Here is a 17450-nt window from a genome sequence, read left to right as displayed (position 1 = left end):
ATATTGCTCTGTCCTGGGCTCACCCCACTGTCAGAGACACCCTTTCAAAAGCTGTATTTGCTCTCAATAGATTCTTGCTTCGAATACTCCAAAGGCTCCTGGTCTCACAGACGAAAACCGAAAGACCATAGTCCACAAGGCACTGCATGATCTGGGCCTTGGTTCTGACTTTGTCTTCATTTTCCTCTTTTCCTCTGACCGTGCAGCCCTCCTGGCCATGTCATCTTGCTTATCCTCCTGCCTCTAGCCTTCCCAATTACTGGTCTGCTTGCCTAGAACACTCTTTCCTCCAATGATTTTATGTCTTGCTTACTTCAGTCATCTGATTAAAATCAAACAATCAGAAAGACCGTCTTTGGTCATACATCCCATATACACTCCACGTGTATATGGATGTTTTCGTCTGTGTCTCTGTCTGTGTACCACTTGCATGCCTGGTTGTCCATTGAGGCCAGAAAAGGGGAGGCGAGAAGAGGATACATGATACCCTATGGCTGGAGTTACAGATAGTTGTAAACTACCATGACCATGTGGGTCCTGGGAATCAGTTCTGGGCGCTCTGGGAGAACAGCCAGGGCTCTCAACCACTGAGCCATCTTTCCAGCCCTGTTTCTTAACATTTAATTAACAAATTTGCATACTTCCTCTCCCAGAATCCAAACTCAGTTAGGACATAATCTTTTTGTCTTCTTACTGTTTATTTGATCTCTATCCTAGAACTCTCCTCTGGTATATTTATAATGAATAAATATCACTGGGTATATAAATATGTTCAATTATAAAGTTTAACCTGGAATATAAAAAAGCAGTTTTGCTACATGTGTTAAATCAATAAAGCTTGACATTATTAGTACTCTCTAATTAAAGTTTGTTTTAATTTGAAGACAATACTGCTATTTATAATTTTTAAAATATTAAGATAGTTTACTAGGACATAACATTGGAGGTTATGTTTATTACAAATCTTGAGACAGCAAACCTTCCATAACCAAGAAATCAGAAAATAATTTCTGCAATAAATACTCTGCTTTCAAGTAGCTACTTCTGAACTCATTGTTTTATTTTGCTCATGGCATCTGCCCTGCCCCCAAAGTAGAAGCGCCCATCAGAATTTCCTCATGCTCTCCTTTGTTATGAGGTCATGAACTCTATGGGGACAGAGGAGGTATGAAAATGTCACCTACCTATGTTAAAAAAAATGGGGAGTATGGTGAGAAGGGATGATGGACAGGAGGCTGAGTGTGAGGACAGCAAGATCCTTCAGTTTTCCAGGACAATGTCATTAATTACTTCCTGTTAAACTTGAAGCAAGAGTATCAAATACAAGGGCATACTACTACTACTACTAAGCTACTAATATATGCAAGTAATAGACACAAAACTGTATTTCCAAATGTCTTTTAATGTGAATGCTACCCAGAGGTTCCCAAGTCTTTTCATGATATTCATTGAGGAGTTTTTAAATTTATAAATGGGAGCACCAAATCTCTTGCCAACCCTAAGATGGCTCCCTTAATTAAGATGTGTGCTTCCCTGCTCCCCTATCCGACCTTCCTTTATCCCAAACATCCCGTTTCCCAAGTTCCCCCCAACCTCCCCTTCTCACTTTTCTCTCCCCATCTCCTCTTACCTCCCTCCCCCCCCTCCCCCAAGATCCCATTTTTTGCCCGGCAATCTTGTCTACTTCCCATAATCAGGAGGATAGCTATATGTTTTTCTTTGGGATCACCTTCTTATTTAGCTTCTTTAGGAGATCAAATTATAGACTCACTGACCTTTATTTATCTCTAGAAACCAATTATGAGTGAGTACATCCCAAGTTCATCTTTTTGGGTCTGGGTTACCTCACTCAGGATAGTGTGTTCTATTTCCATCCATTTGCATGCAAAATTCGAGAAGTCATTGTTTTTTACCGCTGAGTAGTATTCTAATGTGTATATATTCCACACTTTCTTCATCCATTCTTCCATTGAAGGACATCTAGGTTGTTTCCAGGTTCTGGCTATTACAAATAATGCTGCTATGAACATAGTTGAACAAATGCCCCTGTCATATGATCGGGCCTCTCTTGGGTATATTCCCAAGAGTGGCATTGCTGGGTCCAGGGGTAGGTTGATCCCGAATTTCCTGAGAAACCGCCACACTGCTTTCCAAAGTGGTTGCACAAGTTTGCATTCCCACCAGCAATGGATGAGGGTACCCCTTTCTCCACAACCTCTCCAGCAAAGGATATCATTGGTGTTTTAATGACATTTTAGAGCCTAGTTCAAGGTTATTATCTTCTATCCATGAGCACAGTTTTAAAATTAGATAGTCTACTGTATTATAAAATAATTTTTTGGAAAAGGAAACAATGATGTACTCTTGGGGGGGCATGTAGACTATTACATAAAATAATTTGAAGGTTTCCAAGAAAGTGTAAATAATTATTATAAAATCTATTAATCTTTTTTCTAGGTATATACCCCTAAAAAATGAAATCAGATCCTTATAAAGCATTCCCATGATCAATGCAGCATTTTATTTTCAACTCAGGTGGCAACCTTAATGTTTTACGAGGAATGCATGAAAGAAATTGTAGAATAAAATACAAAAGAACTATTATTCACCCTTTAAAAGGGGGTGTTTTCATTTTCTAGAACATGGCAGAGCCAGTGGACACAGCATTAAGTAAAATAGGCCAGGACACTGTGAAAAACATCACATGATCTCGTTTGTGTTTGAATTATTAGTAAAAAAAGATCAAATACATGCAAATAGGGAAGAAAGCAGTGGTGATTATGGTAATCTGGGAAAGAAGAGAAAGACTGTGATGACAAGATGATACAAAGTAGGGGATATGAGAGGCTAGGGCAGCTAGAGACCTAATGTGCACCATGTGCTGGACCTTGGCATCTCTCACACAAGTGAGCGTTGGCACATTCTGACGTTCATCACACAAGGATGTGAGATGAAAGGGGTGTTAGTCTCCTTCTTCATGTTAGTCATTTTACTTCTATATTTTTAGACTTCAGGTATAAAAATATTTAGCTCTTAAAAGAAAGTTTCTGGTCTAGAAATATTCACCTTCATTTAAAAATAAATTTAGTTCTATTTTCAGCCATATTTCAACTTTATGACCCCAGTTTCATCCTCTTCAATCTAATTTCTTTCTGACTAGAATTTTATAAAGAAAATTATTTCAACTAGAGACTCTCAATGGCTATTTCCAAACTGAATTTGGGTGTTATTTCTAAACTGAATTTGTAAAGTTTGTTTGTATCTGTCAGGATGTTTTATGTCTTTTGAATTTTGAGAGCGTTTCTGACTATGTAGCTCCTGCTGCCCTGTAACTCAGGATCTTCCTTTGTTAGTCTCCTAAGTGCTGGTGTTCTAGGTGTGTATTGTCACCTGGTAAAGTGAGTGCTGGCATTCTAGGTGTGCATTGTCACACTTGGTGAAGTTAGTGCTGGCATTCTAGGTGTGCATTGTCACACCTGGTAAAATGAGTATTGGCATTCTATGTGTGCATTGTCACACCTGGAGAAGTGGGTATTGGCATTCTAGGTGTGCATTGTCACACCTGGAGAAGTGGGTATTGGCATTCTAGGTGTGCATTGTCACACGTGGAGAAGTAGGTATTGGCATTCTAGGTGTTCATTGTCACACCTGGAGAAGTCGGTATTGGCATTCTAGGTGTGCATTGTCACACGTGGAGAAGTGAGTGCTAGCATTCTAGGTGTGCATTGTCACACCTGGAGAAGTCGGTATTGGCATTCTAGGTGTGCATTGTCACATCTGGTGAACTCATTTTTTGCTATTTTTATTTTATGTCTAGATAACTTTGAAGAATTGATGGCTGATAGATCAAATTTCTGTTATGAAATTAATTGATAAGAAAATGAATTTCTGTTTCTTTATAATATAAAACCCAATTAGTAGATTAACACATCATTATGCAATCAGTATGTATAGCTTATCAAATGTACAAGTACATATTAGGCAGATAGTTTTTTCTGGATAAAATAGTATGATATTGCAATCTGAATGAGAAACCAAGAATGCTTTCTTTCTCCTTACCTCCCTTTCTTTCTTCTTTCCCCCTCTCCATCTCTATCTCCCTCTCTCTTTTCCTCTCCCTCTCCCCCATCTTCTTCTCCATTCTTTATCTCTTCTCGTCAGAGTCCAAAATGGCCCAAAAGAAATTTAAAAAAGCCATTGCCTCAGAAGGAATACCACTTTCTGAGATCCGACTTTGATTTCCCCAAAGTGAATGGATTACTGATACCACAGTTTCTTCCAGACATGTTTGGGAATGTCTCACTAACAATACACGTATTGCTTATGGGGCTCATCCCCCAACATTACTCTAACACCCGACATAAATCGAGTATAGACAGAGTACAGCCTTAGAGCGTGATTAGCCTGCCTCCCTCATCATCATAAGCCCTTAGTGTGTTCTCCTTCCTTTTTCTCCCTCTCATCCTGATCTTCCTCCAGCACGAATCACAGATGGCTCTTCTTCAAACTTCAGTGCATCATTTCTGGAATCGTCTCTGCTCCTCAGACCTCAGTGCCCTTGAACTTTCCAAACTCTCAGTGACCTTAAAATCTTGTCATATCTGCTGTGATTATTTTTTGTTTTACGATAATCAGACTTGAGTCCGGACTTACATGGCAGGGAGCAAAGCATGTGGCCATTGTTTTGTGTGTGAGATTTTTAGCCCCAGCAGGCATAGGGAGGGAAAGGCAGGTGCAGCAGATGAAGGTCAGATGTCCGCTGTGGCTTCATCCCAGGCTTCAGATTTGTACATGATCTTCAAGTTCGAGCAGTTATTCTACCACAGTGATGGTTGGGTATGCCTTCAAAACTTGACAGTTTTAACTAAATTCTAGATCGTGTCCTTTTGTTTTACGTCTATTAGTTTCTGGGTTACTGTGTGAAAAATCTGTTTCTTAAGTAGTAGTCTCCAGAACTTGGCACCAAAAAACAAGCAAACTAAAACCTGGAGGTCAGCTGCCTTGTTTCTGCCTTCTTCAGAAAAAGCAAAGAATTTCTTAGCATTCAAAGGGATCCCTCAGATATGTAATTTATATCACTGTTGGTTTGAGCATAAACTTTGTGGATTTAGGTTCCACTTGTGGTTTATGGGGACTCAGGCGCCACACAATAAAAATATATCTTTAAAAGCTGTTTGAGATGTCCTGAGATGAATCTTCTATGGGTAAATGTGCTTGCCACCGGGCCCGATGATCTGAATTAAATCCCTGGGTTCCACAGAGTGGAAAGAGAAAACTGATTTCCATAAGTCATCCTCTGACCTCTAAACATCCCATGGCATGCACCCACTAAATAAATGAATAAATGTAATAAATCAAAAGTTATTTAACCAGAATGATCACATCATAGGACTACATTTATTTTGGAGGGGGGCAATTTATTTTAAAAAGATTTGTCCCACTGTTTCAGCCACCTTGCTCCTGAACAAAAGGGATTTTAGAACTTAGCTCATGAATAGACGTTCATATAAGCAGCATCTTCACTCTTTTTTTCTTCGCAGAAATGCTTTCTTATTGTCGATATAGAGGTACATTGTTCTGAAACCCAAACCAAAACACAATCTCATTAAATTCTTCACTATGCATTAGTTGATAAATCTGAAGTGTTGGGGAAAGAAATAATGACAATAATTTCATTCTGTTGTGTCCTGAACTCATTATTGGAAAATTTCTGAAAAACAGTTTCCTGATTGTGCTGGATTTATGAAATAGTGAGCCTCTGAGGGAAAACAAAACCCGAATTATGTTCTCAGTTCACATCATGTGTACAGCCAATAAAGCCTTTTTCATCTTTAGTAATTGGACTTTGGACATTTACTAACCTTTGCTCAGGTGAGGTCTTCAAAACCTCCGCTTTGTCTTTCGTGTCTTGAGCCCTGTCCTGTGTTCTCCTCAGGAGAAGATGATCCTCCTCCAGCCTTCCTGTTTAACAGCCTTCTTTTTTTTTTTTTTTTTGGATATGGGAATAATGGGAATAACACTTGTTTATTTATTGCTCTTGAAGAGGGCCCTGTTGAATTCCCAGCACCCACATGGTGGCCACAACCACCTGTAACTCCAGTTCCAGGAAGAATCCAACACCCATTTCTGACCTTCCTGGGCTCCGGACACACAAATGGTGCCTATATAAATGTTTAGGCAAAGTATTCATACAGATGAATAAATCTAAAAATTAAAAAATAACATTTAGTTAGAAATTATTGAGACAAGTGATGTGTGGAAGAACTTCATGGCACAGAGGAAGAAACATTTTGGTTTTACAGATATTGTATTATGTTCCAGATAGAGTGTGAACTGGCCCTTTGGTCAACTTCCACATCTGGTCGGTAAATCTTACCAACGTAAAATAAAGTTGTCCACTCTCCTGTGTTTTGTTGTTGCCTTGGGAAAGTGAAAACTTTTGTTTTGAAGTATTAATGTTATGAAAATCCCTGAGGCTTTGAAAGACCCTCAGAGAGTGTCTTCCCCCTGGGGAGACCCCTTTCAAGGAACAGCGAGACCACTTGTTCGGATGCAAACTGCAAGAGGTTTATTCAAACACACAGGTACCTGGGGCGACTCATTCTCTCAGAAGACTTGCGCGCCGACAGGCTGGGGCAAGGGGTTTATATAGGGTCAGGGAGCAAGAAGCGCGGGTACAGAAGCGAGAAGCATGGTTACAGGGTTCTTATTGGCTGTTTGGAACGAGACCACCGCTGTTTGGAACGAGGCCAGGGTGGTCGAGGACAAGTTTCCAAAGTACAAGAAATCAGATATGAGCCGACTCGGCCCTGTCTAGAGTCTAGGTACTGTCCGTTTCTCCCTAGGTGCTCAACCGCAGATAACCTGTTTTGACGGTTGTAGGGCTGCTGTAGGGCTGCCTTTCAGTTGAACTCCGTAACCAGTACAAGCCTTGCGTAAAATGGCGTTACTGAGGCTAAGGCTGCAAGCTATAAGCTGGGGTCTTTCAGCTTAGTCTTCTTGAGTTTGGAAAGTACTGCACCATGTGACCACTCACCTGTCCTCATGTTAATGAACGCTAACCACTAGCTTGAGAAAAGGCCACCATGTTTCTTTTATTTTTATATGTTCCCCTTGCTTGTTGCAGTTAACCTTAGCATTTTGCTTTTGTAATAGCAAGTGTGGACCTCATGCACAGAATGCAAGGAATCTCATACAAAGAATAGTAATATTTCACCGAGTTCTTTTCTTTTAAACATTTAGTTTTTGAAAATTTTATACATGAGTACTGTATTTACATTGTTTCTATCCCACACTTTCTTCTATTCAGTTCTTCCCATAGATTTTCATGATCTCTTCTTCTTAATTATAATGAATATATATACCCTCACATCCTCACACCCTCTGAGTCCAGTTAGTGTGCTTATATATGTATATATACACATGCTAACACATGTGTACACACATATACACACACCCTTCTGAATCTGTTTAGTGTTGCTCATAAGTATTGTTCAGAGCTGACCACTTGGGTTTGGCTAACCTATCAGGGGACTCATCCCTGGCCTTCGAAGACTGATTCTCTTGGCAGTCATTAATAGCCTTAGCTCTTCATTTAGGGGTGAGGTCTTGTGGGAGTTCCCCTATTCACTTTGAGATGTTAGCCCATGTTGTCATTGTGTAGGTCTTGCATTGAGTTATCAACCTGAAATTTTAAAGCCACTCCTTTAATTCTTTTGTTTGTTTTCCTAGGTTTTAAGAAAGGCATCCATGTAGTGTAAGAGCAACACAGAATGATACTCATGCCTCTTTTTAAGAACTGTTGTTTATTTTTACTTCATTGTTTTCCTTGGGCTTTCAGTGATGTTTTTGGAGTTCTAGTAGGATTTAGAAGCTCCTTTAATACAGTAGTTATAAGGCAGATAGCAAAACTTTACAACCCCATGGAAACTTTCTACTAAGGAATGAGAGAGATGAGGATAATCAGTGAAGGCATGGTGAAAACCGCAGGGCTGGAAGACACACTTGCCCTGCAGTGGCTCTTCCTGAGCTCTTGTCCCTGCTTGTAACCCCCACACACCAAGAGCTAAACTGGATGCCTCGATTTACATACTGTGTTAACAGAAGCTGCTGGTTCCCTTTGAAGGGCAGATCTGAGCAACTGAATACATGAGGATGCATACTTTTTGTTTTTGTTTTCCAAAAAGTAGAGAGCACTGTGAAGCAGTGGTCCTAGTAGACATGTGCACAGAAACTGGAATTGTGGCGTATAGACTATGAACTGTAGACTCGGGGATAGCATGCTTTTCCCTAATGTTCTTTCCTGAGACATTTCCCCAAAATATTTTATGATGGGTATTCTTCTTGCATAAACCTTAAAGTTTATAATTAAATTGTATAGTGATGGATTTGCATATAGTTTTTTCTTTCAGGTAAATGAACAGACATGTCTAAATGATTTTTAAAAGTTATGAGTAGATTCAAATAATATTTAATGAAGAAATTACTTGTCTAAATGGTGAAAACAAGTTTTGAGGGTTTTTTTTTTAGTCTACATCATTAATTTATGTATTTAATTGGACATGCCCTATATGCATATCCAGAACCATCTCCCTAATTGACTGAAGGGCTGGCTGCCCAGGGCCATCATGGTTTCCAGAGGGCAATTGTTTTGTCATTCCTTTGTGTGGCCTGCCTGAAACTTAGCAGACAGTCGTAATTATTGTGAATTGCTGTAGAGACTTACTGTGTGGCTGCCACAGCAGTGAGCCACACGGTGATTGAAAAGTTTCTGCCAGGGGTTGAGGAGGGAAGTCATTGCTCTCAGCGTCCTCTGCCCCCACAGGAAAGTCTCCTACTTAGCCAGAGTAGGAGCCTGGATATTTAGAGTGATTTTTATTATTTTTTCCCTCGTGGGTAGAGTTTGATAATATCCCTAACAACCCTTCACATTAAGTATGAAAATTGGGTTGATATTCTTAACCAGGGCTGTTTTCTGGAAGGATTTGTGGTTTAATCATAGTTTAGTAAATTTATAGTAATTGCAATCTAAGTAGGTATCTTGGCAACCTCTCTTTGATGACCTACATGGATACTAAGTACAATTTATAATAATATCATAATATAAATTCACTTACAAACTATTAAAAAGAATCTCCATTCAACTTAATATCATTGTCATCTGGAGAACCTATTGCAGGTTTTAATTTGCTAATCATTAAACTTCTTTAAAGAACTGATTTCATGCACCATTAGAATGCATTTGCCATTTATAAAATATTAAACTCACAACACCTGAGAATTATATCTTTTCATTCCTTTTATTATAAAAATTGACCTGAATAAATAAACCTATTATAGGTATATGCTCAACCTGATTAAACTAAAATGGCAAACTATTATGGTTTTAATAGCACATGTATTGTACATCTTTTTCTAATGAAGTATATAATTATACAAACCAGAATGAAGGCCATAGTACTGAAATGCCTTCACTGATAGCTAGTTTGCTTACAAATACTTTAAAAATACAGACATATTGCTTTGGATGCTATTCATGAAGAAAGCTCCACTCATCCTCTGCCGAAATTTCTGCCAAGAAAGATGGATACATGTGGAATCCCTGTCAGTAAGAGAGCCTCTGGTTATGTTTTGGGAACTAGTTTGTTTTGTTGGTTGCTGTTTTATAAATTATTGTTGAAAATATATTGCTATAAATATATACTAATTTGCTAAAACTGATGTGGTTTATGAAAAATACAGACATATAGAGAAATTCACATACAAATACATGCTTTTGTATGGGTTTGTGGGCCTTTTTTTTTTTTATAGCTTCTGTACTCTGTTTTAGGTGGTTTGTCTAGAAATCCGAGCTCATCAAGAAATAAATGATGTCTTGTTTGCTTGTATGTTCTGGTTTGAGTGGGTTTTTGTTTTTGTTGTTTGCTTGCTTGTTTTCGAGTCAGAATCTTGTTTTGTGACTCAAGCATCCTAAATACAATCTGTGCAGCTTGGGTTGGCCTAAACTCATTGTGCTTCTGCCTCAGCCTTCTCAGTGATGGAGTCAAAGGCATGCACTGCAGTAGGATTTTATTTGGGCAGCCAGATCACAAATAATGACACAATACTTCTTATTAATTATCAAAGCTCAGCATATAGCTTGTTCCTAACTAGCTCTTATTATTTTCTATTAATCTATGTTCTATCGTGTGCTGCTTCCACTCTTCCGTCTTGCACCTCCTGTTTTTTTCTCTGTATCTCCTGGTGTCTTCTGCATGCACGCCTTGATTCCTCCTATACCTCCAGCTTAGGTATGGGCTATTGAGCATTTTATTACACTAATCATAGCAAATACATCTTCACACAGTGTGCAAATATCCCACAACAATGCACCACCATGCTTGACTCAGAAGCTGTGTCTTCTGATTGTCCTAATTAGTGGTGAAGATGGTAAAAATTCAGTGAACACCATTTTGATATATTTTAACATAGGAGGATGGTACTTATGAAACTCCTGATTGTTTTTTGTTTTATTCTTTGATACTTTCATATGCGTATATAATGAATAATTTTAGTTATTTTCAGTTCCCATGCCCTCTCTCATTCCTCTCCCTTCTCCCATTGAAACTTTACCAACAAGTCTCTTTTGTATTTTTTTTCGTGTGTGTGTGTATGTATGTGTGTGTGTAACTTACTGGGCATAAAGTTTAATTATGGTTGACACATGAGTATGGTTTGGGTTATTTATTGATGCATGGGCAACTTATCAGTGTTATACCATTAGGGAAAAAAGACACTACTTCCTTAAGCAACCATTAACTGCCAATAACCACTAGTGGAGGGATGGGACCTCATGCTCTCCTTTCATCCATGGTAAAATGAGGATTGGCCAAGTCTTGTTCAGGTTTTGTTCAGGTAACCATAGTGGCAGTGAGTTCCTGAGTGTAATGTCTATGTCATATCTTTTACCATTTACATTTTTATTTGTTGCAGAATCACATATGTAACTACTAGATTTATATCATTTTAAACCCTCCCTTAATTCCTCTCTAATGCCTTCTGTGTTCCTGCTCCACGCTGACCCAAACATGAAGGAATAAGGGTCCTGAACTGTGAGGCATTGAAGGGGAGGGTCAGAGATGAGAATTAAGAAGAGGGAAAGCTGGAATCAAGAGGTCTGCATGAGTAGACGACTCCTCCTTGAAAGCCGAGGAAGAAGCACAGCATCTTCCACACTGTCTGCAGGGGGAAAGAGACAGAGTCAGCAGAAAGCTACCGCACCATGGGGGTGGAGTCAGCAGGAAACTCATGAAGCAATATTGCACAAAGGGATCACAGGGTTTCTCATGTGTCATTGACCAAGCACACGGTGACCTGGGGACTGATAGCAACAGCCTTTTAGTTAGGGGAAGAGTCAGGTTCCTAGGTACCAAAAACTTTAACTCTTTCAAGGCCCTGGCCCTGGCTCCATACTACAGCTTGTCAAGTATACTCCTGGGCAGGAGTGCAGAGCTAGTGCTCCTTTTGCCCTTTCATCTGGGCCTCTGAGAAAACTTCGGATTTGGTCTTGTCCTCAGCAACACTCCCTCTCAAACTTATGATTCTTTTATAATTGTTATTGGTTTACACACTCACACGCACACACAGAGAGAGAGAGAGAGAGAGAGAGAGAGAGAGAGAGAGAGAGAGAGAGAGAGAGAGAGAGAGAATTCACTCAGTGTTGCTCATTTGTACATGTTTTTAATGGATGACCATAGAAATATATTACCTGTCAGAGGGGCTTGTCCTGGAAGAAGAATGATCTCCCATTTTCAACAGCCATTGATGGCCTATAGCTCTTCATCTAATGGTGGAACCTTGTGAAATTTCCCCATATGCATTGGCGTGAAGACCGGAATTATCATTATGCAGTCTTGTTTAGATAACTATATGTTGTACATGCCAGCTTTCCTGGCATGCCTACATATGCTACACTATATAGTAGCATATGTCCTCGTCTTCTGGCTTTTACAATTGTTCTGTCTCTCTTCGGGGGATTCCCTGAGCCTTAGGTGTAAGGGTTTTGTTATAGACATACCAAATGAGACAATGAAGTCCATGGTGTGTTTATACATATACATCTTCCATCCTCCTGCTCTTAAACTCTTTCTGCCCACTCTTCCATGATGTCCCTTGAGTATTGGAGGGACTATATAAAATTAGATCAACAATTTTACCCTCACTTATTGGATTATTTTTATTTTTTCAGGTTTTTTTTAGCAAGCATGATTTTTTTTTTGTTAAGATATAGTAATTTTTGTTTCAATTTTTTTTTTACCATAGCATCTACAGTAGAGTAATAGAAATCTTAAACTGACATTTTGAGAGCTCCTGGGAGAGGGGGAGTCCATTTCCTTTAATGGTGTGATTGCTGGTAGGTATACCACATTCAAGAGTAGTGGGGCAGCACAACTTGGCATTGATAAGCAAACAAACAAATAAACAAACAACAAAAATAGAAGAAAACTCAAAGGTGGTTCGGAGTGAGGAGTTGGGAAGGGTATTGTGATTATGACCAAAACAAACCGTTTGCATGAAATTCCTAAAGAATTATTCATCTTTAAAAGAACATAGTTAACTGTGCGATAAACAGATTTTTAAATTAATCTTTTAATTAATCTCCTTAATTACCAAGATTTGGACTAATCTAGAGATTGCCTGTACTGTCGCTTCTCGGGTTTCATAGGACACCGAAGACATTTCGTTTTACTGTTAGTTCTTGAAGTCACTTGGGGTTAGGCAGAGCATTCGGGCATTAACCTCAGGAATTTGTGTGTGTCCTTGTGCAGCACCTGTTCTTCCCGGAGCTTACCAGCAGAGCCACTCCCAAGGCTACGGATACATGCACCAGACCAGCGTGTCATCCATGAGGTCCATGCAGCATTCACCCAACCTAGTAAGTGCTGACGTCAATCCATCCTGCTTGGTGACAGAGTGAGGAGAGCTTGGTGACAGAGTGCTTGTCTAGAATGTAAGGTTCTGAGCTCAACCCCCAGCACTGGAAAAAAACCAAACCTGACACATTGCTGTCTGTGTAGGTCTTTCAGTGGAAACAAAACCATTGCTGAGGTCAAGTGATGAGAAACAATCACACTAATAAACACTGCATCAAGCAATAAAACAAACAAGACATCTAGCAGCAGGGATCCTTTTTATGTTGCTTTTATGTTGTGGTGATGAAACACTATGACCGAAAGCAATTTAAAGAGGGGTGAGTTTATCTGGGCGTGGGCTCCAGAGGGATGAGAACCCATGCCCAGAACGAGGAGGCATGGTGGCCATAGGACGAAGTTAAGACATCACATGTCAACTGTAAGAACAAAGCAGAAAAGTAATCTGGAAGTAGGGCAAGTCTATATTCTTTTAATGTCAACCCTCAGTGACATATTTTCTCTAGCATGGACATATGTCTTAAATTTTGCCATGACTGGAGATCAAATATTTAAATACCTTAGCCTATGGAAAACGTTTCTCATTCAAACCACCATAGTGTCCCAATTTTTACTTCATGATTGGAAAGACCTGGGTATACTCTTCATCCAGGCCTAAGGGGGTACAGGTATGCCATAGTCAGGTTAAAGAGTTAAACTTCATGTTCATCACAATGGCCTCAGAAGTTGAATGGACATAGGCAGAATAGCTGACAGAAATTTAAATGTTTTTAACACGAAGAAATAGTAAGTAGATATCTCAGTTACTCTGACAACCATAGTATCCAGGTATTGAGATGAGATGCTATACTCCCAAATATGTGCAATTACCACATGCAATTTTAATCGAAAGTCTATGAATGACAGTATCCTTACAATACCCCTATTAGCATTCAGTTGAGGTTCCGAAGGATGATTGCTTTGTGGTCATACTCAGTGCTTCATGCTGAAGTTGCATCTCCCAATACTTAGAAGCAGGTGATGTTCTGTAAGGTAGTCAAGTGCTTTCAGGTCCTTTGTGTGCCTGCCACGTTCCTCAGTCTCTTTAATCTATGAATAGTTTTGCCTTTGAGATTTACTGACTATTAATATTAGATGAACTATTAGTCTTGAACTAAAACAAAGAGAAAAACACACTTTAAAAATTTTCACTTTAACATGTTCCTTATATGTACATAAAAAATCAGGATATTCTATAGGAAATTTGTGGCACTGTGATCTGAAATATGTAAAGTTTAAGTAAATTGTTTCTTTTATATATTCTTAAGAGGGAACAAAAATTTTTAGTACTTATTTCGGAAAAGTTCATTTTCTATACAAGGGGGAGACTTTGACAGAAAACCAGTGGACTATGGGCTTGCTGTCAAGTGGGGGAAGGGGCTAATCTTCTAAAGAACGAGGGATGGGGGAAAGTCTACATTTCTAAAGCTTCTAGGATTTTCTCTTTGTGGGACCCAATGTTATTCTTTCGAAGATTATTTTTAGGCAAGCACACTATTTTAATTATTGTATATCACTATTGTCTTTTAAGGTTGAATTATTGTGTCATCTTTTGGGATCGTTGCTTTGATCTTAGATCTGTCTTCTAGATGAACAAACTTGAGATTTCTAGTATTAAGTGGCACCCGTGGCTTGCAACTGCCCAGAGGTAGCAATGTCTATAAGCCTTCATACTCATCATGGGTGTGGTGGTTTGTTGGGACCCAGATTTGTACCTGTGACTGCAACACCCAATCACTTCTTTTCTCAGAGGACCTACCGAGCCATGTACGACTACAGTGCCCAGGATGAAGACGAGGTCTCCTTCCGCGATGGTGACTACATTGTCAATGTGCAGCCAATTGATGATGGCTGGATGTATGGCACCGTGCAGCGAACCGGGAGAACGGGCATGCTCCCGGCAAATTATATTGAGTTTGTGAATTAATTCTTCCTCCTTTGAGCTTTATTCTGATGTATTCTAAACCCAATCTTTTTAAAAGATAGAGATACTTTTCAGATAACTTGGCAATTATTTTACAATAATGTATCCTTACTTTGACAATTAGACACACAGGTACCAGGAGGAAGGAATGACTTTTGGGCTGGAAACAGCAGCATCCATAGTAATTCCTGTAAAGAAAACCATTAGGTCTGGAGACCTGGTGCTGCTAATTGTGTTTGTGGTTTCATTTAGTTGGCTATTCAACCCTTCTGGGAAATGTATTTTTGTAGACTTTAATAGAGATGTTGATTGTCCCTTATATGTAACAAGTGTATGAAACTTCTTAGCTGTCACCTGGAATCATCTGAAGCCAATTCTCATAGTCCAGCAACACAGCCAATAATTTAAAAATTGTTCAGCTTTTGAATCATTGGGTAATTTTCAACTCAAGTGAGAATTGCCTAATATAATAAATGGGAGCAGTGGCAGAATGAGTCTGGTTAAAATCATATTGACCGTAGCCTTTGGGAGAGGCAGGAAACTTGCCCTTTCCCTAGGCTCCCCAGGATCTAGTTATTTTTCATTGTTTCAGGGTATAGCCTATATTTCTCAGTGTTTCTTGGTATTTCACATGTGTTTCATGGCACAGCCAATCTCCATTTACATTCTGTGGGGCAGAGCACATGCTTAGGTCCCCAGACCATCAGGACCGGTAACTTCACAGCTACTCTGCAAAGGGCAAAGTTTAATGTCATCTGTGTTATTTCCCTAGTAGCCTCTATCCTGTTGCATGTCTAGTGGGCTTAAGCTTCTGTAACATGGCAGCTGCTTGTCCATCCTTGTTATAAAAGTCAGCAGTGTGGCTGATCTTGCCCTGCCCTTTCTTATAGTTGCCAGCTCATAAGAAAACATTTTGAAAAGTTGCTTGAGACTTTCTTGCTGTATTAAACTCTAGCTTTGAAAGACTCATGCCTGAGGAAATACACATATACTCTAGTAAATAGAAGACTTATGTATTTACTGGCTAGCTTTTGCTCACTTAATGCTACTACCATCAATTTAAAAGCGCAGTGAATTGGACAGCATTCTGCGTAAGGGGAAATGGACTATACAGTATAGTGGAGGGAAAACGAAATACAAAACAGTAAGTAGAAGTTTGTGCCACAATTCAATGATTTGGTCTTATATTTTGACAATTGGTCTTCAGACTCTGGGATGGAAATATAGCCACTAAGTATGTCTATAAAAAGGATTCTTTCCCCAACCTTGGTTCTCATTTTCTAAATCACATTCAGGATTAGATAAGAAAATCATCGGAGATTTTTTTTTTTTTGGTGCAACCAACAGATGATTCACTAAGAAAGAAATAGATGTCTTGTTTTGAGTGTTCAGGGTTTGTATAAGTCACAGCCCCAAGTGGAACCATTACTATTGTATCTTAAATTTGCTCTGCAGTCTGCAGTCGAAGTTAGTGGATGTCGGTGTTTATCAAAAACTCTGTTTTTCTCATGGTGCCTCCTACTGTGACTTGAAACAGTGTGGCATTCATTTGAGATGTGAAACAGGAGAGATCAGTCACAAAATTGTGAGAAGATACTGGGATTGTGGGACTATCCACCCAATGTGTTCAAGGAAATTAACAAAGCACCCACCAGTGAAAAACATTTGAATGAAATGTTTGAGGCCAAACTCAAAGTTGATTTACTGAAAACTTTGAAAGTGAGTCCATATCTTTGAAAATCAGTAGTTTCATTAGATTTGCCTTAAAGAAAAGTTTTAATACACTAAGCTGTGTTTCTGTGATACCGATAGAATATTGAAAAGAAAAAAAAATAACTGAGATTTTCCTGGAAAGGGTTCTTATAGCTTTGTAAATAAAGAGCTGAGCTAATTTTCTGTCATTTGAATAGCCAGTCATGATTAACCTTCCTAACTGTTTTCATGTCTTGAACACACACCTAAAAAACCAAACTGCACCTGCAATAATTTTACAAACATCTTAAAACTAATAGCAAGAGTGATAAGCTGGCTCATTTATGTTATGTGTCTTTATGCTCCCCCAGGCAGACCATTTGTGTGTGTTTGTGATTATTAAAAAAAAGAGTTGTTGTTGATTAAAACTTCAGGCTAAATGAAGGGAAGGTATGATTTTTGATAACTGTGCAGGAAGCTCAGCCGAAGCTGACTTTGAAATGACGCTGGACATCAGCTAGTCTCCATAAGGTAGCAGCTCAATGGCCCACGTTTTTGGCACTCATTAATTTCAAAGTCAGATTTGATGAATGTGAAAGTCAGTCCATATTTTGGAAATAAGTGTCCTAAATGTTGAGCTTTACATAATGTTTGCATAGCAAGATTTTTCTATTTTAAGTCTTTCTGAATTAAGATCTGATCTGGACTCAATAAGGGGCAGTTATTCTCAATACAGACTGAGGCAGAACCAGACAAGGCATGCTCTTGATAGTTGTGACACTGTTACCAGCACATGTAAGGCTGTTACCCACCTCGTCAGAAAAGAGGAGCCCAGATGTGTCATATCCAGATGCCATCTTTTTCAGCATCATTAGAAAACGCTATAT

General features: G+C 39.1%; 1 protein-coding gene across 12 annotated transcripts in view; it reads left to right on the top strand.

Moving 5' to 3' along the window:
• Nebl (nebulette) overlaps positions 1-17450 on the top strand; it is a 341905-nt gene that overhangs the window by 321988 nt on the left and 2467 nt on the right. For all 12 annotated transcript variants that reach the window (XM_050152681.1, XM_050152674.1, XM_050152682.1 and 9 more), the window contains 2 exons: positions 12807-12913; positions 14698-17450. The exon at positions 14698-17450 is cut by the window's right edge and continues 2467 nt beyond it. In XM_050152681.1, the coding sequence (XP_050008638.1) occupies positions 12807-12913; positions 14698-14874 (284 nt within the window). In that variant the 3' untranslated portion in view covers positions 14875-17450. The remainder of the gene's footprint in view (positions 1-12806; positions 12914-14697) is intronic.

The sequence above is a fragment of the Alexandromys fortis genome, unplaced genomic scaffold (genome assembly GCF_014885135.2).
Source record: "Alexandromys fortis isolate MF-2015 unplaced genomic scaffold, M_Fortis_MF-2015_v1.1 scaffold_54, whole genome shotgun sequence".
NCBI classification, from domain to species: Eukaryota; Metazoa; Chordata; class Mammalia; order Rodentia; family Cricetidae; genus Alexandromys; species Alexandromys fortis.
Note: the sequence above shows the minus strand (reverse complement) of the source record. Positions and strands in the feature narration are given on the sequence as shown.